Below are 25710 nucleotides of genomic sequence, written 5' to 3'. Positions count from 1 at the left end.
TTTTTATTTGACGTATTAAGATCCCCATTAGCCCGACGCCATTGGCAAAAGCTAGTCTTTCTGGAGTCCGACACATAACGAAAAATACAGTACAGACTAAATGTACTTCATTCATTTAAAAACATTAACATGTAGTGTGTGTGTGTGTGTGTGTGTGTGTGTGTGTGTGTGTGTGTGTGTGTGTGTGTGTGTGTGTGCGTGCGTGCATGCGTGCGTGGCTGGGTGCGTGCATATCTATCAGTTACACATACTGTACATGTCAGAACATACACACAACAAGTAGGTCACATGGGGGAGAGGCATTGTGCTGTGAGGTGTGGCTATATTTGTTTTTTGAAACCAGGTTTGCTGTTCACTTGCACTATATAAGATGGAAGGGAATTCCATGCACTCATGCTCTGTATAATACTGTACGTTTCCTTGAATTTGTTCTGGACCTGGGTACTGTGAAAAGACTCCTGGTGGCATGTCTGGTGGGGTAAGTGTGTGTGTCAGTGCTGTGTGTAAGTTGACTATGCAAACAATTAGGAATTTCCAACACATTCATGTTTCTTAAAACAACATGAAGTGATGCAGTCAGTGACACAGTCAGTCAGTCTTTCCTCAACTCAAGAGAGACTGGCATGTATAGTATTAATATAAGCCCACTGATTACAATGATGAGCAAGACGTGAAGCTCGGTTCTGGGCCAGCTGCAGCTTAACTAGGTCTTTCTTTGCAGCACTTGACCATATGACTGGACAATAATCAAGATAAGATAAAACTAGAGCCTGCAGGACTTGCTTTGTGGAGTGAGGTGTCAAAAAAGCATAGCATCTCTTTATTACTGACAAACCTGTCCCCATCTTTACAAACATTAAATCAATATGTTTTGGACAAGACCATTTACAATCTAAGGTAACACCAGGTAATTTAGTCTCCTCAACTTGTTCAACAGCCACACTATTCATTGCCAGATTCAGATGAGGTCTAGAATTTAGGGAATCATTTGTACCAAATATAGTGCTCTTAGTTTTAGAGATGTTCACGACCCGTTTATTACTGGCCACCCATTCCAAAACAGACTGCAACTCTTTGTTAAGGGTTTCAGTGACTTCATTAGCTGTGGTTGCTGATGAGTACTGTATATGGTTGAATCATCAGCACACATGCTTGTGTAATGCCAGTGGCAGGTCATTGGTTAAAATGTGTTTGGATGAATAGATTATTAGTTATCTTACCTGAAAATGCGATCAGATGGTTGTTCTCCCATCACCAGATCAAAACCACGCTGGAAAATAGTGTAAGGCCAGGGTCTGGTGACAAATAAGAGATAGGAGAGAACAATACTTATTTTCAGTCAAAACCAGTAAGCTGATTTCCGAGACAAGAATGAAATGACTGATTTAAATAAAGAAACATGTTTTATTACTTTAAGTAGAGTGTAACAATGAGTAATCATTATCTTAGGTCTATCTTCATTTAGTGTTGCGTTGTCTCTCTTGTCGTGATGTGTGTTTTGTCCTATATTTCTATTTAATTCATTTTTATTTTTAATCCCAGCCCCTGTCCCCGCAGGAGGCCTTTTGCCTTTTGGTAGGCCGTCATTGTAAATAACAATTTGTTCTTGACTGACTTGCCTAGTTAATGTAAATAAAGGTTAAATATCACAGCACGTTACACTGCAATACAAATAGGGCCGGCTCTAGCCTTTTGGGGGTCTTAAGCGAGATTTGGTTTCCTGCAATTGTACACATTTTGCCATGGGGAGTAGAGAAAATGTTGCAATTTTAAAGGTCCAGTGCAGTCAAAAACGTGATTTTTTTCCCTGTGTTTTATATACATTTCCACACAATAAGCTTGGAATAATACTGTGAAATTGTGAATATGATGATAATACCTTTTTCGTGTAAGAGCTGTTTGAAAAGACCACCTGAAATTTCAGCCTGTTTTGGTGGGATGGAGTTTTGGACTTCCATGGTGACATTACCATGCGGTAAATTAGTCAATAGACCAATAAGAAAGAGATTTCCAAACCAAACTTTCCTTTTTCCAGTCCCCACTGTCAGACAGTCCTAGCTAAATTATTGCTTGAAAAATTGCTCTTTGCTAAGAAGCATTTTCTGTTTCCTTTTGACCATTTTCATTTAAAAAAATCACAGTAAGGTACTTAACTGTTACCAGAAATGATTTGATATTGAGATAAAAATGGTTGCATTGGACCGCTAAAACACCATGGGGCAGAGAGAAAACGTTGCAATTTGATTAAAAAGATTATGCAATTCTACTCATTTTGAAAATTACCTGGCTAGACTAACTACCAATCTAAAAATTGTTAGCTGACATGGCTAATTGAATGACTGTCAGTGACTGACATCACAAGAGAAAAACTGCTGATGCACAACCACATTTCAAAATTGCACCTGGTGTATTCTGCTATTCTGACTCTCAATAGTAAGTTGAGGCCCCGACTGAGTTCCAAAGTGACCGCTTATGTTGCTTATGCTTGGCACCGACCATGAATACACATGCATAGTTTCTGTTTTTCTTCAGTTGTCCATTAAATATTTATTTTTATTTTCAGCTCAAACATATAATAAAATGTTTGGCCTCTTTTCAGCACACCATCTCCCAACAACATTTCAACCAATCCCCCAAAATGTGGCAGATCAAAAGTAGCACTATGACAGATGCTGTGGGTTCCTCAGTTGCCTGACATGGGATGTGACTTAGGCTTGTGTCTATTTACCAGAGCTGGGAGAGGAGAGGGGAAGAATGATGGAGATTAATAAACACAGTCAGCTTGGGGACTTGAATCTGCTACAGTGTGAGAGAAATTGTGACAAGGAGCTGCTGCTTCTCTGAGTAAGCTGTTACTATTGGCAAAAGAGCAGCTAAAACCTGATAAAGGCCTTATACCAGAGGGGCCAGTCATTAAACATTTAAGTTGTGCCTGTAGGCTTTCCCTGTCAAAGACTGACTGCACAGGAGAAAGGAAAATCACTTGGGGAGGGAGGGAGATAAGGGAGGATGAGAAATGTGTGACACAATTCAGATGTATAGTGAAAAAAGCATATTTCTAACATCAGAACTGCGAAGGCCCTGTAGTAGCAGGCAAATTATTTTCAAGTGATGTATAAGGGTGATAAAAGTTGGTAGCATACTAGAATTCGGGGAAGGATTTTAAAACATCCATCTGCTTGTACTCCACATTTCATGTTAGACCCAACTATAGTGTTCACAGTTCTGCTGTGTAATAAAGCTACAGCATTTATTACATTTTGCTATATTTAGAAATGTGGTGTTATCCAATTGGTAGTTATAGTCTTGTCCCATCGCTGCAGCTCCAGTATGGACTTGGGAGAGGTGAAGGTCGAAAGCCATGCGTCCTCCGAAACACAACCCTGCCAAGCCGCACTGCTTCTTGACACACTGCTCGCTTAACCCAGAAGCCAGCCGCACCAATGTGTCAGAGGAAACACGGTACAACGGGTGACCATGTCAGCGTGCATGCACCTGGCCCCCCACAGGAGTCGATAGAGCGCGATGGGATAAGGACATCCCGGGCAGTCAAACCCTCCCCTAACCCGGACAACGCTGGGCCAATTGCGCGCCGCCTCATGGGTCTCCCAGTTGCGACCGGCTGTGATACAGCCCGGGATCGAACCCGGATCTGTTGTGACGCCTACAGTGCCTTAGACAGCTCCGCCACTCGGGAGGCTGTAATAAAGCTTTTTAACTAACAGCTGCCATGTCAATATCTGATTTAGCATACAGGACCATTAGAGGCCATATTGTCACTTACCCTTGATTTGGACCCCACTCGTTACGAATACAGAGATGCTTATGGACAGGGTCCTTCATGTAGCCATCTAAGCATAGACAGTCACCTGCAACGGGAGTACAATAAAACAATGGCATTCTCTGCAGTGAGATTGATTCACCTGTCTCCTTAATTACTCCAGGACTGTGATTATTTCTATTTGCCAGCAGCAGCACAGACAAAGGATGTGTCGGATATGGCACCATTTCACTATATATTTATAGAGCACTATAAAATGAATAGGGTGCTATTTTGGACACAACCCAAGAACTGTGCAGCATGGCTGGTCAGGCTAGTTCCTCTCCAGCAGCCTCCTGATCAGTGCTAGTTATTACAGCCATCAGAAACAGAGGAGCTGCTCTTTTCTGCTGATGCCTTCTGTCAGCACACAGGAGGAGGGATGTCGCCCTAACCTGATTCAACCAGATTGATGGGGATTCACATTGAGAGCAGGGACCTAGCCACTGTATACTTCCAATGACAGACATGCCGTGAGCGTGTTATACAGGGGATACGGGGGAGAATGCATTAGCTCCTGATTTTCAAATACAAATGTTAGTGCAAAGGTTAACTGTCACAGAATGCCAGGATGAAGGTAATCATATCTGATGTAGCTGCTCATATTTCCTGTACACAACTTCATGGTAAATATATTGAATAACTTATATCTGTAAGCATGGTGTGTTAACCAGCAGTTGTTTTAGAGGTTTAAACAAGTCCAAGCATCAGGTATTCAGAGTTTGAATTCTAAATGGGATTTTTCAGAGCTCAGATTGAGTGGTAATTTACTCCCTTTATAGATGGTGGGTGTATACAAATACGGATTAAGTGAAATGATGAGTCATACCATTTCAAACTTTCACCAGAGTTAGCTTTAACATTAAAATGCTAGTCTGGGCCCAACACAACATGCTACAATTACCATAATTAAGTACTCATTATGAAGTGATTTTTGCCCATTAATGTGATGCTATTACTTTTACTGCAAATGATGGAAAGTGAAAGTGTCCTAATGTGTTATACAGGTAATGTGTTTAAAAAATGTTATGTTACTGGGTTCTTCGTGTCTCAAGTGACTGACTGAATAATAATGATATGTACTTAGCTTTCTCAACCAAATATCCAACTAAACGCCAGTGACATGACATGCACTTGACAATGGAGTTTCCTTGAACTATCAGTAATTATATCATATTATATCTTATGCAGTGACAATGCACAAGCTCAATCTATAGAGATTAGATTTAGTAAATCCCAATACATTCATATTCCAAACACTCCTGTTATTTTTGAGTGCCACCTTGCATGAGTAAAGAAAGTGCAGCTAGCTGCACATATTAAATCCCTTATCCATGACGTTTTAACTCAGAATGTATGTTGGATTCATAAAATGTTCAGGTCTGCAGACCATATGTAAACCAGAGAACAAAACAAAGTTTGTTTCTGTGTAATAAATGTCTGATATGTCTGAATGTCTGAATGGGGAAGCAGAATATAGCAGTAAGACGAACCATAAACAATAGCCTATAGCACCTCCAGCACTCATCCCAGCCTCACACAGAGGTATGTTTCAAATTCATAATCTCTTTTAATATTTGCAGAACCCCAGTTATAGTCACAACCCATCCCTGTTTTCATCAGCATCTTCTCCCTGAGAAGGATTGAGCCCGACTTGTAGTTAGCGAGCATCTACTACCTTGCAATCTTTCCAGGCACGGAGAGTAGAGAGGGATTCATTAAGAATGCATCATATGAAAAACACAATGTAATTAGGCATTGCACCAGGCCTACTATTCTATATTTCATTTTAAAAGAGAGGGGCTCAAATTATGTATTAAATTTTAAGGAATCCAGGTGGTCCCCCCCCCCCCCCCCCCCCCCCCCAATGGACCAACTTTTTATTCATTTAGGTCTGAGAATTCACCTTTCAGCACACCGAAGACACCGGTCTATCTTGAATTATGGATGCGAACATGGAGAGAACTCATTTTTTCCCAAAAGTCAGACATTTCTACAATGATAATCAGTAGCATGGTACACACTTTCTGTACTAAAATGATCATTAGAGAGATTCAGTGAAGTCTACAACAGAGGTGAATAACTAAAAATCGAAAGAAAAATGAGTTTCCCCTCAGTCTGTTTTTATAGCCATACCAGAAAAAGGCATTACAATATAGCAGGCTTCATTGGTGAAAACCTACCCAGTATAATGAAATGTCTAGCTGAAAAACAACACCAAAACCTGGCAGTATTAATTAATATACAGTATCAGTCAGAAGTTTGGACATACTTACACATTCAATTTGTTTTATTGTTTTATTTTTTACTATTATCTACCTTGTATAATGATAGTGAAGACATCACAACTATGAAATAACACATATGGAATAATGTAGTAACCAAAAAAGAGTTCAACAAATCAAAATATATTTTATATTTGAGATTCTTCAAAGTAGCCACACTGCCTTGATGACAGATTTGCACACTCTTGGCTTTCTTTTTACCAGCTTCATGAGGTAGTCACATGGAATGCATTTCAATTAACAGGTGTGCCTTGCTAAAAGTTCATTTGTGGAATTTCTTTCTGTCTTAATGTGTTTGTGCCAATAGGTTGTGTTGTGACAAGGTAGGGGTGGTACACAGAAGATATCCCTATTTGGTAAAAGCCCAAGTCCATATTATGTCAAATAAGCAAAGAGAAACGACAGCCCATCATTACTTTAAGACATGAAGGTCAGTATATCCATAAAAATGTCAAGAACTTTGAAAGTTTATTCTAGTGCAGTCGCAAAAATCATCAAGCGCTATGACGAAATTGGCTCTCATGAGGACTGCCACAGCAAAGGAAGACCCAGAAGACTCTGCTGCAGAGGATAAGTTCATTAGAGTTAACTGCACCTCAGATTGATAGCCCAAATAAATGCAACAGACACATCTGACAAGTAACACACACAGACAATAAGTAACAAACACATCTCAACATCAACTGTTCAGAGGAGACTGCGTGAATCAGGCCTTCATGGTCAAATTGCTGCAAAGAAACCACTACTAAAGGACACCAATAAGAAGAAGAGACTTGCTTGAGCCAAGAATCACAAGCAAGGGAGCTTTGCTTGTGACACTGTCGGTGATTTATTTAGAATTCAAGGCACACTTAACCAGCATGGCTACCACAGCATTCTGCAGCGATACACCATCCCATCTGGTTTGCGCTAAGTGGGAATATCATTTGTTTTTCAACAGGACAATGACCCAAAACACACCTCTAGGTGATGGTGCTACATCAGATGATCTGGCCTAAACAATTACCCGACCTCAACCCAATTGAGATGGTTTGGGACGAGTTTGTCCACAGAATGAAGGAAAAGCAACCATCAAGTGCTCAGCATATGTGCTAACTCCTTCAAGACTGTTGGAAAAGCATTCCTTATGAAGCTGGTTGAGAGAATGCCAATAGTGTGCAAAGTGGTCATCAAGGCAAAGGGTGGCTACTTTGAAGAATCTAAAATATATTTTGATTTGTTTAACACTTTTGTGCTTACTACATGATTCCATATGTGTCATAGTTTTGATATCTTCACTATTATTCTACAATGTAGAAAATAGCAAAAAATAAAGAAAAACCCTTGAATGAGAAGGTGTGTCCAAACTTTTGACTGGTACTGTATATGATATACAGTGTCTTCATTAAGTATTCACACAGCTTGACTTTTTCAACATTTGGTTCTGTTACAGCCTGAATTAAACATGGATTAAATTGAGTGCCACTGATGAACACACAATACCCCACAATGTCAAAGTGTTTTAAAAAAAAAAGTTTTTTAAAAGCTATAATGTCTTGAGTCAATAAGTATTCAACCCCTTTTTATGGCTAGCCTAAATGTGCTTAACAAGTCACATAATAAGTTGCATGGACTGACACTGTGTGCAATAATAGCGTTTAACATGATTTTTAAATGACTAACCCATCTCTGTACCCCACACATACAATTATCTGTAAGGTCCCTCAGTCGAGTAGTGAATTTCAACCACAGATTCAACTACAAAGACCCGGGAGGTTTTCCAATGCCTCACAAAGAAGGGCACCTATTGGTAGATGGGTAAAAAAGCAGACATTGAATATTGCTTTGAGCATTGTGAAGTTGTTAATTACACTTTAGATGGTGTATCAATACACCCAGTCACTACAAAGATACAGGCGTCCTTCCTAACCTTCCTAGGCCAATGGTGACTTTAAAACAGTTACAGAGTTTAATGTCTGTGATAGGAGAAAACTGAGGATGGACCCACAACTCCACAATACTAATCTAAATAACAGAGTTTAAATTAGGAAGTTGGTACAGAAGAAAATATTCCAAAACATGCATCCTGTTTACAATAAGGCACTGCAGTCTATATTCAGAGCCATATTCCAGTAAAGCTTAGAGAGGATCTCATGTCAAACAGTGTTTTAGTAACATGGCTACAGGTCCCCCTGCCTCATCTCTCATCTCATTATTGTGGGTAGCTGCTATATACCACTAAGTGCTAACAGTCAGTATCTGGATAATATGTGTAAAATGCTTGAAAATAGTGATGCACCGATATGATATTTTTGGCAGATACCGATATCGGATATTTTCCTTGCCAAAAAAAACCTGATACCGATAACCGATATTTAACATTTTAGAGGCCTTTTAAGCGTTCTAGTACAGTTAAATAATTAACACACACACACATATGGATGCAGTGGTCTAAGGCACTGCATCTCAGTGCAAGCCGCATCACTACAGTCCCTGGTTCGAATCCAGGCTGTATCACATCCGGCCGTGATTGGGAGTCCCATAGGGCGGTGCACAATTGGCCCTGCATCGTCCGGGTTTGGCCAGGGGAGGCCGTGATTGTAAATAAGAATTTGTTCTTTACTGACTTGCCTAGTTAAATGAAGGTTACACATACACACACCACACTGACCAAAAAGTTATTTTGTTGGCATTTACATTATGTCCCCATTACCAGTAAAACATCATCCAGACCTATTTCTTTCACTTACTTGCTGTGCTTTTTGCTGTTTTGTTGTGCATTCGTTTCATTCTCAACCAGGATTTCTATGGAACGCCATTTGGGTCTTTGCATATCAAAAAAGATACAAGTCAAATAACACTATTTGACGTGTCAAATAAGCTTGTTAACCAATCAGTACCTGAATATGACTGCACGTCACATAATAATTTAACGAGTTCATAAATTGTTTACGTAGTTATTACACATTGATTACACTATCACTCGTATTTCATATGTCACAACGATTCATTGATTCGTTTGCTATGATGCTGGTAAAGTTGTCTCGCGCACCTACAGTGCTGGTCATAAAAGGAGGCTAGCTAGCTCATGGATGCAAACAATGTTCTTCCCCCAAAACATTGCAAAACGACATAATCTGTTTCTGTAGCTATAGTTAGCTAGCTAACTATATAGTTAGGTGTCATCATCTAAAATAACCCTAATTTAAAAGACAGTTCTTATTTGATTAATGATATCGAACCCATCTATGTGAAGGCAGCTACAATAAGGATTAGCCACAATAGGGGACTTTGCGGTTAGCCTTCAAAATAAAAGTATGTCATTGACAGTGATGAAAATGAATACAAATTGTAGAATTATGCCATAATTTAATAGATCATGCTAAATGAGGTTGGAATGTTGTTACATCAAATCAACAAAAGTTAATCATTTGTTAATTTGACAAAAAATCTGTTGAAATCACACTGGATATATTATACTTTAGAATTGCATTGGAGGCATACTTATTTCACCGTACAGCCTTACCTATGGATTATGCATCAGTGACATGAGGTATCAGTCTACTCAGTGACACCCCCCAGAGAACATTAGCATTGTAGCTCTTATTGCGGGACTCAAACAAATGTGAATTGAGTCACATATATTGTCTACCTATGTGTATTGAACACTATTCCAGAGGAAAAACAATACTGCGTGGATATTTTGGAGTATGATAACTCTGAGGAGGACATTGGGAAAAAATATAGTGGGTATTGAATAGACTGTTACCCCATTTCATTGATCCCCAATCCTTAGGTAAAGCTGAACAGTACAATATGAATGTCAATACACACAATAGGCTGACTGGGGAAGTGATTTCACACAGTCACAGTCCCGCGATAAGAGCTACAACACTAATATCTGTGTAAACTCTACACAGTTGCATTCTGTGGGTGTCACCGAGTAGACTAATGCTTCACATTCCATCCTTGTTTAACATAATCTAGTCTAAATATGCTATGATTCCACCTTGTAACCCTCTGCATCACCTTCAGAGGTACTTTTATTTTGAAGGCAAACCACAAATTCCACTATTGTGCCTAATCCTTATTGCGGCTAGCTTCACAACACATAACCCAAGCCTCACTAGCCAGATGAATGTTCTGAATTTGCACGTGCAAGCCAAGCGCCACCACTACTATCAGGATTACTAAATCATTGCTAAAAACAATGAAAATGACTGCAGTTTCTACTGGTCATTGTTTTCAGGCTGGTTGTATTGGTGCTAGCTAGGTACCAAGCTAAAGCTAGCTAGCTACCCCAGAAGTTGTGGTCAAACAAATAATGCTTTATTATCAATGCGGTATTGTAAACACAATGTTCGTGTCCGGTGACTTTTTTTGTACAGCTTTGACAGTGCTACTGATAGTAGTGGTGGTGCTTGGCTTACATGTACAAATGCAAATTCAGAACACACAACATTCTATAATAGAACTGTGTTATTTGACATGTCAAATTAAAAGCTTATTTAACGTGACAAACAGTGTTATTGTCAAATAGTGTTGTTTGACGTGTATCTTTTGTTGACAAGCAAAGACCCAAACGGTGTTCCATAGTATGCCGTGAAGCTAATAGCAGTGACGCTATTACTGTGTAACTCTGGTAGGGCAACATCTGAACAATAGCGTACTTGGTAACGTTAGTGTACCGGTGCTTGACCAGTCGCAAAAGCCAATAAGAATAGTTGATTGTCAAGGGCAATGAATTCCACTGTGTTGCCGTAAATGGATTTCGCCTTTGAGTTGTCTCGTTGACATTTTCTCACTCTTTCAAAAGACTGCTTGACTTGTTGACTGCTCTAACCACACAGCAATTGTAGGCTAGGTTAGGAATGCTGTGTTGCACGTGTAGTGCAACATTTTACGTGGTGTCATTATGTCATGTGTCATGTACCTACGTTATATAGGTTGTACGTCAGCTTTGACATCGGTTTTTCAAATCGGTGTTAAACTAGACATCGGGCCGATACCGATGTTTGCATTTTTAGCTAATATCTTCCCATTCTGATATGTTCACCGGTATATTGTGCATCTCTACTTGAAAATGTTTGTGATATCAACAGAGAGGAACATTTTCTGGGTGACCTAAATATTGACCAGCTTTCATCAAACTGCCCACTCAAGTAAAAGCTTCAAACTGTAACAAGTGCCTGCTACCTGGTTCAGGTTATCAGTCAACCTACTACGGTATTTCTAAACAGCACAGAAATGAATCATCCACATGTATTGATTCCTAAGTCTTTATTAATGCGGCAGAAATCTGCTTTAAAGCAGTATCCAAATCCATCCGATGTAATGATCAAAATATGGTAGCCATATCTAGGAAAACCAAAGTTCCAAAGGCTGGACCTAATAACAGGTCCTACAAGAGGTTATATAGTGATTCCAACAGCATGTTGATGACGTAAAGAATATTCGCTTGTCTATGGTGTGTAATGAGGAGCAACCAGACACTGCACTTTACATATTTATGAAATTGCTTACTCCAGTTACTAAAAAGCATGCACTCATTAAGAAAATGATTGCAAGAACTGTTAAATCCCTGTGATGAGGAATTGAAAAATGTTATGGTTGAGAGGGATGAGGCGAAATAAATGACAAATAAGTCTGGCTGCATAACTGATTGGCAAACCTACTGAAAATTGAGAAATCATGTGACTAAACAGAATAAAAAGAAGTAGAAACTATACTATGAAGCAACAATAAATAATATAAAGAATGATAGTAAAAAGCTTTGGAGCACCTTAAATTCAATTTTGGGCAAAAGGGCAAACTCAGCTCCATCATTCATTGAATCAGATGGCTCCTTCATCACAAAACACACTGATATTGGCAACTACACTGAACAAAAATATAAACGCAACATGTAAAGTGTTAGTCCCATGTTTAATGAGCTTAAATAAAATATCCTAGAAATGTTCCATATGCACCAAAAAATGTTTTATCTCAAATTTTGTGCACAAATTTGTTTACATCCCGGTTAGTGAGCATTTCTCCTTTGCCAACATAATCCATCCACCTAACAGGTGTGGTATATCAAGAAGCTGTTGTGTGGGCGAGCGGTTTGCTGATGTCATTGTTGTGAACAGAGTGCCCCATGGTGGCGGTGGGGTTATGGTATGGGCAGGCATAAGCAAAAGACAATAAGCACAATTGCATTTTATCGATGGCAATTTGAATGCACAGCGATAATGTGACAACATCCTGTCGCCCACTGTCGTGCCATTCATCAGCCGCCATCACCTAATGTTTCAGCATGATAATGCACTGCCCCATGACACAAGTATCTGTACACAATACCTGGAAGCTGAAGATGTTCCAGTTCTTCCATGGCCTTCATACTCACCAGACATGTCACCCATTGAGAATGTTTGGGATGATCTGGATCTATCTATGTGTACGACCGTGTGTCCAGTTCATGGCAATATCCAGCAACTTCACACAGCCATTAAAGAGTAGTGGGACAACATTCCACAGATCACAATCAACAGCCTAATCAACTATATGCGAAAGAGATGAGTCGCGTTGCATGAGGCAAATGGTGGTCACACCAGATACTGGTCCACGCCCCTACCTTTTTAAGATATCTGTGACCACAGATGCATATCTGTATTCCCAGTCATGTGAAATACATAGATTAGGGTCTAATATTCTTGATATGAACTGCAACTCAGTAAAATCTTAGAAATTGTTGCATGTTACGTTTATATTTTTGTGCAGTATACTTTTAAAAAAATGTATTGGCAAGACAAGCAAACTTAGACCTGACATGCCAGCAAGAAACGCCGAACCTACACATCCAAGTATAACTGACCAAATTATGAAAAACAAGCATTGTAATTTTGAATTCTGTAATGTGAGTGCGGCAAGGTGAAAAAATGATTGTTGTCTATCAACAATGACGAGCCACCTGGGTCTGTCAACTTGGATGGAAAATTACTGAGGATGATAGAGTACGATATTGCCACTCCTATTTGCCATCTCCTCAATCTAAGCTTACAAAAAACTGTGTGCACCCAGGTCTGGAGGGAAGCAAAGTCATTCCGCTACCCAAGAATAGTAAAGCACCCGTTACTGGCTCAAATAGCCGACCAATCAGCCTGTTATCAAACCTTAGTAAACTTTTGGAAAAAATAGTGTTTGACCAGATACAATGCTATTTTACAATAAATAAATTAACAACAGACTTTTAGCATGGTTATAGTAAATGGCAGTCAACACGAACGGCACTTACACAAATGACTGGTGATTGGCTGAGAGAAATTGATAATAAAAAGATTGTGAGAGCTGTTTTGTAAGATTGCATTGTGACTTTTGACATTATCAATCATAGTATGCTTCTGAAAAAATGTACAGTGGGGCAAAAAAGTATTTAGTCAGCCACCAAGTGTGCAAGTTCTCCCACTTAAAAAGATGAGAGAGGCCTGTAATTTTCATCATAGGTACACTTCAACTATGACAAAATGAGGAATAAAAATCCAGAAAATCACATTGTAGGATTTTTTATGAATTTATTTGCAAAATATGGTGGAAAATAAGTATTTGGTCAATAACAAAAGTTTATCGCAATACTTTGTTATATACACTTTGTTGGCAATGACAGAGGTTAAACGTCTTCTGTAAGTCTTCACAAGGTTTTCACACACTGTTGCTGGTATTTTGGCCCATTCCTCCATGCAGATCTCCTCTAGAGCAGTGATGTTTTGGGGCTGTTGCTGGGCAACACGGACTTTCAACGCCCTCCAAAGATTTTCTATGGGGTTGAGATCTGGAGACTGGCTAGGCCACTGCAGGACCTTGAAATGTTTCTTACGAAGCCACTCCTTTGTTGCCCGGGCGGTGTGTTTGGGATCATTGTCATGCTGAAAGATCCAGGAAGGAGGTTTTCACTCAAAATCTCACGATACATGGTCCTATTCATTGTTTCCTTTACACGGATCAGTCGCCCTGGTCCCTTTGCAGAAAAACAGCCCCAAAGCATAATGTTCCCACCCCCATGCTTCACAGTAGGTATGGTGTTCTTTGGATGCAACTCAGCACGACGAGTTGAGTTTTTACCAAAAAGTTATATTTTGGTTTCATCTGACCATATGACATTCTCCCAATCTTCTTCTGGATCATCCAAATGCTCTCTAGCAAACTTCAGACGGGCCTGGACATGTACTGGCTTAAGCAGGGAGACGCGTCTGGCACTGCAAGATTTGAGTCCCTGGCGGCGTAGTGTGTTACTGATGGTAGGCTTTGTTACTTTGGTCCCAGCTCTCTGCAGGTCATTCACTAGGTCCACCCGTGTGGTTCTGGGATTTTTGCTCACCGTTCTTGTGATCATTTTGACCCCATGGGGTGAGATCTTGCGTGGAGCCCCAGATCGAGGGAGATTATCAGTGGTCTTGTATGTCTTCCATTTCCTAATAATTGCTCCCACAGATGATTTCCTCAAACCAAGCTGCTTACCTATTGCAGATTCAGTCTTCCCAGCCTGGTGCAGGTCTACAATTTTGTTTCTGGTGTCCTTTGACAGCTCTTTGGTCTTGGCCATAGTGGAGTTTGGAGTGTGACGGTTTAAGGTTGTGGACAGGTATTTCATACTGATAACGAGTTCAAACAGGTACCATTAATACAGGTAACGAGTTGAGGACAGAGGAGCCTCTTAAAGAAGAAGATACAGGTCTGTGAGAGCCAGAAATCGTGCTTGTTTGTAGGTGACCAAATACTTATTTTCCACCATAATTTGCAAATAAATTCATAAAAAATACTACAATGTGATTTTCTGGATTTTTTTCTCATTTTGTCTGTCATAGTTGAAGTGTACCTATGATGAAAATTACAGGCATCTTTTTAAGTGGGAGAACTTGCACAATTGGTGGCTGACTAAATACTTTTTTTGCCCCACTGTATATGTTATGGCTTTACACCTGATGGGGGTCACCTTGGGGTCATGATAGGTGCTGCACCAAATCATTGATGTATTATTGCCATTGCCGTTGCCGCTTGCTATAGACCACCTTCTGCCCCCAGCTGTGCCCTGGACATCATATGTGAATTGATTGCCCCTCATCTATCTTCAGAGCTCGTGCTGTTAGGTGACCTAAACTGGGACATGCTTAACACCCCGGCCATCCTACAATCTAAACTTGATGCCCTCAATCTCACACAAATTATCAATGAACCTACCAGGTACAACCCCAAATCTGTAAACACAGGCACCCTCATAGATATCACCAACCTGCCATCCAAACACACCTCTGCTGTCTTCAACTAGGATCTCAGCGATCACTGCCTCATTGCCTGCGTCCGTAATGGGTCTGCGGTCAAACAGCCACCCCTCATCACTGTCAAACGCTCCCTAAAACACTTCAGCGAGCAGGCCTTTCTAATCGACCTGGCCCAGGTATCCTGGAAGGATATTGACCTTATTCCGTCAGTAGAGGATGTCTGGTTATTCTTTAAAAGTGGTTTACTCACCATAGATAAGCATGCCCCATTAAAAAAATGTAGAACCAGGAACAGACATAGCCCTTGGTTCACTCCAGACCTGACTCCCCTTGACCAACACAAAAACATCCTGTGGCGTACTGCATTAGCATCAAATAGCCCCCGCGATATGCAATTTTTCAGGGAAGTTAGGAACCAATATACACAGGTAGTTAGGAAAGCAAAGGCCTGCTTTTTCAAACAGAAATTTGCAGAATAAGACCACCTCCTCCCAGCTGCCCACTGCACTGAGATTAGGAAACACTCACCACCGATAAATCCATGATAATTGAGAATTTCAATAAGAATTTCTCTACGGCTGGCCATGCTTTCCACCTGGCTACTTCTACCCCGGTCAACAGCCCTGCACCCCCCACAGCAACTTGCCCAAGCCTCCCCCATTTCTCCTTCACCCAACTCCAAACAGCTGATGTTCTGAAAGAGCTGCAAAATGTGGACCGCTACAAATCAGCCGGGCTAGACAATCTGGACCCTCTCTTTCTAAAATTATCCGCCGAAATTGATGCAACCCCTACTACTAGCCTCTTCAACCTCTCTTTCGTATCGTCTGAGATCCCCAAAGATTGGAAAGCTGTAGCGGTCGTCCCCCTCTTCAAAGGGGGAGACACTCTTGACCCAAACTGCTACAGACCTATATCTATCCTACCCTGCATTTCTAAGGTCTTCGAAAGCTAAGTTAACAAACAGATCACAGATTATTTCAAATCCCACCGTACCTCCACTATGCAATCTGGTTTCCGAGCTGGTCATGGTTGCACCTCAGCCATGCTCAAGGTCCTAAACGATATCATAACCGCCATTGATAAGAGGCAATACTGTGCAACTGTAGTCATCGACCTGGCCAAGGCTTTCGACTCTGTCAATCACCACATTCTTATCGGCAGACTCAACAGCCTTGGTTGCTCAAATGACTGCCTCGCCTGGTTCACCAACTACTTCTCAGACAGAGTTCAGTGTGTCAAATCGGAGGGCCTGTTGTCCAGACCTCTGGAAGTCTCTATGAGGGTGCCACAGGGTTCCATCCTCGGGCCAACTCTTTTCTCTGTATACATCAATGATGTCGCTCTTGCTGCTGGTGATTCTCTGATCCACCTCTACGCAGACGACACCATTCTGTATACTTCTTTGGACACTGTTAACTAACCTCCAGACGAGCTTCAATGCCATACAACTCTCCTTCCTTGGCCTCCAACTCCTCTTAAATGCAAGTAAAACTAAATGCATGCTCTTCAACCGATCGCTGCCCACACCTGCCCGCCCCTCCAGCATCACTACTCTGGACGGTTCTGACTTAGATTATGTGGACAACTACAAATACCTAGGTGTCTGGTTAGACTGTAAACTCTCCTTCCAGACTCACATTAAGCATCTCCAATCCAAAATTAAATTTACAATCGGCTTCCTATTTCGCAATAAAGAATCCTTCACTCATGTTTCCAAATATACCCTCACTAAACTGACTATCCTACCGATCCTTGACTTTGGCGGTCATTTACAAAATAGCCTCCAACACTCTACTCAACAAATTGGATGCAGTCTATCACAATGCCATCCGTTTTGTCACCAAAGCCCCATATACTACCCACCACTGCGACCTGTATGCTCTCGTTGGCTGGCCCTCGCTTCATACTCGTCGCCAAACCCACTGGCTCCAGGTCATCTATAAGACACTGCTAGGTAAAGTCCCCCCTTATCTCAGCTCGCTGGTCACCATAGCATCACCCACCTGTAGCACGCACTCCAGCAGGTATATATCTCTGGTCACCCCCAAAACCAATTCTTTCCTTCCAGTTCTCTGCTGCCAATGACTGGAACGAACTACAAAAATCTCTGAAACTGGAAACACTTATCTCCCTCACTAGCTTTAAGCACCAACTGTCAGAGCAGCTCACAGATTACTGCACCTGTACATAGCCCACCTATAATTTAGCCCAAACAACTACCGCTTTCCCTACTGTATTTATTTATTTTATTTATTTATTTAGCTCCTTTGCATCCCATTATTTTTATTTCTACTTTGCACATTCTTCCACTGCAAATCTACCATTCCAGTGTTTTACTTGCTATATTGTATTTACTTTGCCACCATGGCCTTTTTTTGCCTTTACCTCCCTTATCTCACCTCATTTGCTCACATCGTATATAGACTTGTTTATACTGTATTATTGACTGTATTTTTGTTTTACTCCATGTGTCGTTGTATGTGTCGAACTGCTTTGCTTTATCTTGGCCAGGTCGCAATTGTAAATGAGAACTTGTTCTCAACTTGCCTAACTGGTTAAATAAAGGTGAAATAAAAAATAAAATAAAAAACATGAGGTCTAGCATTGTCTTGCATTAGGAGGAACCCAGGGCCAACCGCACCAGCATATGGTCTCACAAGGGGTCTGAGGATCTCATCTCGATACCTAATGGCAGTCAGGCTACCTCTGGCTAGCACACGGCTGTGCGGCCCCCCAAAGAAATGACACCCCATACCATGACTGACCCACCGCAAAACCGTTCATGATGGAGGATGTTGCAGGCAGCAGAACGTTCTCCACGGCGTCTCCAGACTCTGTCACGTCTGTCACATGTGCTCAGTGTGAACCTGCTTTCATCTGTGAAGAGCACAGGGCGCCAGTGGCGAATTTGCCAATCTTGGTGTTCTCTCGCAAATGCCAAACGTCCTCATACCACCCTCATGGAGTCTGTTTCTGACCGTTTGAGCAGACACATGCACATTTGTGGCCTGCTGGAGGTCATTTTGCAGGGCTCTGGCAGTGCTCCTCCTGCTACTCCTTGCACAAAGGCGGAGGTAACGGTCCTGCTGCTGGGTTGTTGCCCTCCTACGGCCTCCTCCACGTCTCCTGATGTACTGGCCTGTCTCCTGGTAGCGCCTCCATGCTCTGGACACTACGCTGACAGACACAGCAAACTTTCTTACCACAGCTCGCGTTGATGTGCCATCCTGGATGAGCTGCACTACCTGAGCCACTTGTGTGGGTTGTATACTCCGTCTACCACTAGCATTAAAAAGTGACCAAAACATCAGCCAGGAACTGAGAAGTGGTCTGTGGTCACCACCTGCATAACTACTCCTTTATTGCCCCCAATAAAGGAGTAGTTATGCAGGTGGTGACCACAGACCACTTCTCAGTTCCTATGCTTCCTGTCTTGCTAATATATAGACAGTACCAGTCAAAAATTTGTTTTTACAATAATCTACATTGTAGAATAACATCAAAGGTTTCTGTGCGTACTCCGAAACACAACCCTTCCAAGCCGTACTGCTTCTTGACACAATGCCCACTTAACCCAGATGTCAGCCACACCAATGTGTCGGAGGAAACAGCGACAGCTGCTGCCCTCCTCTAACCCGGACAACGCTGGGCCAATTGTGCGCCGCCCCATCTCCCAGTCGTGGCCGGCTGTGACAGAGCCTGGACTCGAACCCAGAATCTCTAGTGGAATCAACAGCTTGCACTGCGATGCAGTGCCTTAGACCACTGCGCCACTCGGGAGTCCCACTCCCCTTCTGTAAACCTAGGCATTTGAAAATAGTATTTGAAATAAGTATTTGAAAATACTTACAAATACAATTTGGTCGACCTCTTGGTTTTCTACAAATAACCATTCAATTACTAAAATAAAAGTACTGGGCTGTATATTTTCAAATACTTAGAAATACAGAAAAAATGTTTTTAAATAACAAATACTCAAATACACATGTATTTGAAGCCAGGTCTGCTTGTGATACAACCTCAAATACATCATTCCATTCCGTTCTGGATCTTTCTTGTATTCTGTACATTCATATACATTTGAGAACTACCTGAGAAACTTTTTTGAATTCTTTTTTTTAAGTGCAATCCTCTGTGGATCCAATGCACATTTGTATGTATACCTTTTCTGGCAAAATAAACACAATACAATTAACTTAAACGCAATATTGAAGTTCAATGAAAGTGCAGACAGATGTAATTGGTTGCCAGAGTTAGAGTGTGAGAATCGGTGGCATGCAATATGCGGTATAGTACCTGTCTCTGGATCACACTGGTGTTCACAGGGGTCCAGAATGCGGCGGCCACACAGCTCATTGATCCAAGGCCCGCTGGCATTCTGCTGGTAGTATAGCAACACCTGGGCCGGGTTCAGCCAGTCAGACGCATCCAGTTGACTGCCCTGCAGCAAAATGAACTTGGACCCTAAGAAAAAAAGGAAAGGGTTGTTGGTTGTTGGAAAACACACAGTTTAGGCACCTACCTGATCAATTAAAGGTTCAGTACTGTACATCAGCAGTTCTATCAACATTTCTATTTAACAGTTCGTGAGTAGAGACTTATCACAAGGCACAAAAAAGAATACATTTTCTGAGTATTACATTTCCCCGGATGAAAAACAGCAATGAAATGGACAGGACACAATGTTCCGGCAACTCATTTCATATTTCTGAAGGTGCATTGCATACACAGCTGTGGCATAAATATGGATTTCTCCTAGGCAAAAACCTAGATTGTTATCACCTTAACCACAACATTACATTAAGTCTGATAAGATTGTGTAGACATTTATGGACACGTTCTAAATCGATCTGAGTTCCTGCGATTCAAAAGGCAAATTCACAATCCTTCATCTCTTTTCAACGTTGCCTCCCCTGGATGCCTTCCGGAATGATAATAACACCCGGAGTATCTGTGGAACACAGTTGTGGTTAGGAATCAAATCAAACCGGAATGATGGATGAGTAAGGCAAGTCACACCCCATAATATATCTGGACTGCCAGCTCCCATGATGGCTGAAAAATGCCAATGAGCCAAGAGTGAGTACTTGGCCTGCAGTGCTTTTCTGCAGGTGCTAGCTACCCTGAAATTCATTAGCGAGCCAGCCCAAGCACACAGAAAGTGGAGAGAGAGTGATGATACAGTGGGTGGTCACGACGACCTGGCCTGATTGTGCTTTGATGCTTTGAGGGCACATCTGTTGTGGTCTCACATGGGAGGAGAGAGGGGAGAGGGGAAGAATCAGCCTAGTGACATTTCCCCATTTCCCTTTGTCTGGGAGTGGGGTAGCAGAGAGCCATACAGTTATACTCATGTGGTTTTCAGGAGGGCAGGCGATCGCCCCTTACCGTCTGCGATGAGGTGCTCAGGCACATGGAGGATGACCCGGACGTTGAGGCCACAGGAGAGGTGTGAGGAGTACACCAGGCCGATCACACAGCTGACAACGCTGATCAAAGTCAGGGTGGTCTTATTGATGGGGCTTCGTGGGGAACCTGCTGGAAAAAAGAAGGACACAGACAACAAAGGGGAAGCATGTGATGCTGAAACCACACTGTGGCTATTTCCCAAATGGCACCTTATTCCCGTTATAGTGCACTACTTTTGACCAGGGCTCATAGGGTCAGGTAGTGCACAATAAAGGGAATATGGTGCCATTTGGGAAGCACCCCTTTACTCCCTCCAGCACCTCCACCAAGGGAGTCGCTTACAAACAAGTCGTCACTGGGCTTTCTGCCCATGAAAGGGACCTCAGTATCAAACCGGTAGCTTTGGGAGATTTGGCTAGTCAAGTCTAGCTGGTGGGGCGATAAAAGTGTTCCTTTGAAGGGTGCTATTGCCATATGTGCTGAAGGAAAAAAAGAAAATAGCCCAAATAAGAGCAGTTCAGAGGTTGCTTTGCCTCTTTCTTCTCCTTTCCTGCCATCCGGTTTGGTGCAGCCCCACCAGAGTTCATTACTTATAGCACGCCTAACATATTGTAAATACAGATATATATTTTTTACAAAAAAATATGGGGATTGGAAATGGAGACAATTACATTAATAGAAGCCACAATCTATCTGCAATTTAAAGCTGATCTACAGTATGTGTAACTGATAGATATGCACGCACCCACCCACGCACGCATGCACGCACGCACACACACACACACACACACACACACACACACACACACACACACACACACACACACACACACACACACACACACACACACACACACACACACACACACACACACACACACACACACACACGCACGCACACACACACCAACAACAATCTGACCTGTATTATAGGAAGCCAATAACAGCCTTCAACTTTGTTAGAAGTGATTCTTAATCCCTATCCAATGTTCCTCGATTACTGTCCCTTTTAGCATTCTTAAAATAACTCAGGCAGAACTTCTTAATTCAAAATATAGCTTAAGTTAATCCTTAAAAACAAAGGATTGCAGAGTAATACCGAGACCTAACTTGTAAAACAAATTCCCCCACATATAGGGAACTTATTACTGAGTGCATTTTTGCTAACAAGGGAACATAATCTTATAATTCAAATTCCCTTTTTTGCAATGTGACACAAAGCCACAAACTTCATCCATTACGTTTTTTTAACAAAAAGAGAATGAAAAATGAATCCCATCATTATGACACTCTCTTTCTGCACATCTTTGTTTGTTTTGTTTTAACATCTACAGATGGTATTGCATTTCAGTAACATGATTTAAGGTATCCAGATAAAAAATAAAAAAAATAAAGTAATGTCTCATCAAGTCAACATTTATTTTGATTTAGCTTCACGGTTTGTGTAGAAATGCACATTCTATTCTTAACTGCTTTACTAATTGAATGTGTTGGTTATTTTGTTTATGACACCTGTGCAAAATCTTAATTGGTTGGAGGCGGTGTTGAGGATGTTGAGGCAGGCATGCCATATCTGGTCGTTCAGATGCTTTTATTTTGGTTCCCCACATCCCCCATATCATTACTGTACATCACAGTGCCAAGGACATATAGCATGCTCACAAACATACTGTTGGTACCATGCGCTTTCACGGTCACACAACAACAATACAAGCCAATCGCTTCCTTTATTTCAAACATTACAATGCTAAAAACATCATTGTCTCAAGTTAGGCAGATATCAAAATCGTACACATACTCAAAGGGGTTAGAACAAAGCACATTGTTAACACCAACCATGATCACTAGCAAAGAGAGAATGTTTGAATCTATGTGTATGTGTTTGAACTCAAGCATTGCAAACACATACATTTGTTGTCCATTCATCTCCTCTAATATATGCATTTTTTATTGTCATCATGCGAGTATGAAATCAGATGATGTCCGTACAGTATAATATTCCTTCCTTACCCCCTGAGCCCCACGCGCTGTTGGCGTTACCATTTCTCATACCTCGGCTGCGGCGCCTGCTGCGATTGGGGTCAGTGTAAAAGGTCAGCTGAGGTTCGCTGTCGGCCTCCGTGCCCGAGTCCCCGTCCGGGTTTAAGAAGGTTGAACCCGCTATAGAATTCACACAAAAAAATGCTCATCACAATAACGATGTGGTGTCCTCTGTTTGGATGAAATGCGTGGAATACATTGGATGTCCATTGACCAATTCTGCAGTTGATTAAGGAATTTATACAGCAAGTTTTTTTTTCTACAATCACTTTGCATTGCCATCACCATACTAATAGCCATATGTAATCGTTACAGTAATATGGCAAGTAGAAAGGGAGAGCTATGTACCCCTGCATAGCAGTCCCATGGGAATTACATACTGACTGTTCTCAATTACAAATGGATCATGTTGACACTTGAAGTGTTAATCGAAAAGAAACATCAACAAATGCATAATTCATTATAAAAGATGTGGATTCGATTATTTACATTGCCTGAAGGTTAAAAATGTGTAGCTGTATCAAAATCTTGATAGTGAAACTGAAAACTTGAGGCGTCTGTGCTAATATCCACATTCCTGTACCACTAAATGAGACCTTTAATGAATGTTTCTAATAACATTAAGGGAACTGATTGGAGTTGTGTGTTACGCAACATATTGTACTGCTTGCCTTGGATCAGTGTTAGCCATACGGTACATGCAAAACATTCTGGCATGTTTTGGAGTCTGTTAAAGTTTTAACAGCTGGATTGTTGTTACATTTTCACATTTTGATCATGCTATGGTACGAATGGAAAATAATAACTGGAACAGTGGGCTAATTCTTCAGCTTTTATAAAACATGTCTATCTTCAGTATATTCTATACAAGACATACAGTTATACCCTCTCTCAGGAAGTGATTAATACATGGATTCATGAGGTGGAAAGTATGAAAGTCACATAACAACAACATACATCCAATGGTATTCTGTCACAATTCATTAAACCAACATGACTCTGGCTAAGTCCCAAACGCACCCTATTCTTAGACAGGCCGATTCAGACTTACGAAATGTACACCTTCCCTACTCACTTCTCAGTAGTTGATATTTAGACTTACCTTATGGAGGCACTTAATGAGATTTGAGGGCGTGGTTCCCTTGTGTGCTCTGAATAAATTAAATTCAACACCAAAAACGACTAATTAGATCAGGGAGTTTTTTGGGGAAGAAATCTCTTGAAATATGGTGTACCTTTAATTTGAATTTGATCTTGAATGTAGACTATGGAGAATATATAAAGATAGCAATGAAAACATATGCATATTTGTCGTCTCCATTTCAGAACCCATGGGTAGATTTAAAAACACTGATTTTACACATTATTATTAATGTTTAGGGAATAATCATGAATCCTACTCCATGTAAAAATACAGCCTTTACGCACGAACAAAAAAAAGTGGTTTGACAACGGAAGTAGTATAGCCTACAATATAATTATAATACCCTAATTTCCCACATTGATCATGGAACTGTGTGATAGCAAGTTTCCAGTCCTGCACCGTGAATCAAGTTCAAAGTAATGATTTGAGCAGCATAAATGAGCTCCATAATGATTTAATTAGCCTACATGCCCCAATGTATTTTATACTACTATTTGTATTTGGCCTTCATTAAATAGCATCCACTATTACTTGACCATCAGCCACAACCACAAGGACGTGACAACGTTTACAGAGGAAATAAATAAAGGTAGGCTAAATCAAACAATGTAATAGAACAAACACTAAATTGGCAGTTAAATATACGGGGACTATTACCTGAGCTACGGATAGTGGCTAATATTATTTAACATAGGCTATTGTCTACAAATTGAAGGAAAAAGGGAAAGTTGTGGAATATGAATAAAACATTCTAAAATAGATTGTCATTTAGCCTATATTTACAATCCCCTTATCCAAACAGATTACTCATTTAACTAGCTCTTATCAATAGCTCTTATCATATACTGTACAGTGCATGGAGAATGGTGTTATTTCAATCGCAAAACAGAAAGTAGTCCTACATGCTATTTCCACTTGGAACAGGCAGGTTCGCTAGACCTTACTCATGGTTTCCTCGTGGGTAAAGGTGATGGAATTATTTAAGGAAATAAGTCAAGGCCATAATACGGTGTATCTATAGACACACCTCTGCCACATCTCCATATCTTTAATTTCACCAAACATGTCAATAGTGGGTGATTGCAGCCCACAATTCAGGGCATTCCTGCCTGTGGGCATCCCATTGGTTCCTGCGTGAATGCCACCCCCCTCGAGCATGCCATCTTCATGCTTGCCAACACTTTGGATTTTCTGGATTTTCCCAGATTGTCTATGCAATTAAAATGTGGGTCAAAAGGGAAATACAAGTATTATCTGAGTTCTCCAGGGGTCGAATGACACTGTCTACCGGTGTCCTAGCTGGCTAGCTAGCTACCGGTGTTGTCCCCGCCTCCTGCCTGCTGTGTACCGCAGTCCTCCTAGCTAACTAGCACGCAGTGTCATTCGCTTCCGCCTGCCGAACACCTGCCCTCACCGTCGTTAACAGAACTGTGGGAAAGCAATGCCGACAGCTATCGTTGTTGCTTGTCACCCTTACCTCTTCTTCTTCTGTGGGGTTTATCGGCAGTTAGCATCCAACTTTATGGTGCAATACTGGCACCTACTGTACTGGAACGCCCCGTGTCCCACTTGTGTACCAGAGTCATAGCTTAAAAATGGACCAGTAGAAGTATAAAGAGGGGTTCTTGCAGATGCAGGAATGCCCTCATGCAGGAACACCCCTAATTGCGAGCCGCAATTGCACCCTTCTCAAACGCTCACCTTGCTGGCACTTGCATTTCTTCCTTGCTTAAGTTGAAGGTCAAAATGCGTGTATGAGAAAATTGCATAAAAAGG

General features: G+C 41.2%; 1 protein-coding gene across 10 annotated transcripts in view; it reads right to left on the bottom strand.

Moving 5' to 3' along the window:
• Window positions 1-25710, bottom strand: part of LOC110530308 (astrotactin-1) — a 260365-nt gene that overhangs the window by 166856 nt on the left and 67799 nt on the right. For 5 of the 10 annotated variants that reach the window (XM_036985947.1, XM_036985946.1, XM_036985940.1 and 2 more), the window contains 5 exons: window positions 22761-22910; window positions 20730-20879; window positions 19638-19805; window positions 3785-3869; window positions 1221-1295 (listed from right to left, as the gene is read on the bottom strand). In XM_036985947.1, the coding sequence (XP_036841842.1) occupies window positions 1221-1295; window positions 3785-3869; window positions 19638-19805; window positions 20730-20879; window positions 22761-22910 (628 nt within the window). The remainder of the gene's footprint in view (window positions 1-1220; window positions 1296-3784; window positions 3870-19637; window positions 19806-20729; window positions 20880-22760; window positions 22911-25710) is intronic. The other 5 variants (XM_036985939.1, XM_036985941.1, XM_036985942.1 and 2 more) reach the window with 5 other exon arrangements.

The sequence above is a fragment of the Oncorhynchus mykiss genome, chromosome 8 (genome assembly GCF_013265735.2).
Source record: "Oncorhynchus mykiss isolate Arlee chromosome 8, USDA_OmykA_1.1, whole genome shotgun sequence".
Taxonomy (NCBI): Eukaryota; Metazoa; Chordata; class Actinopteri; order Salmoniformes; family Salmonidae; genus Oncorhynchus; species Oncorhynchus mykiss.
The sequence above is the reverse complement of the archived record's forward strand: the minus strand, read 5'-3'. Positions and strand labels throughout refer to the sequence as shown.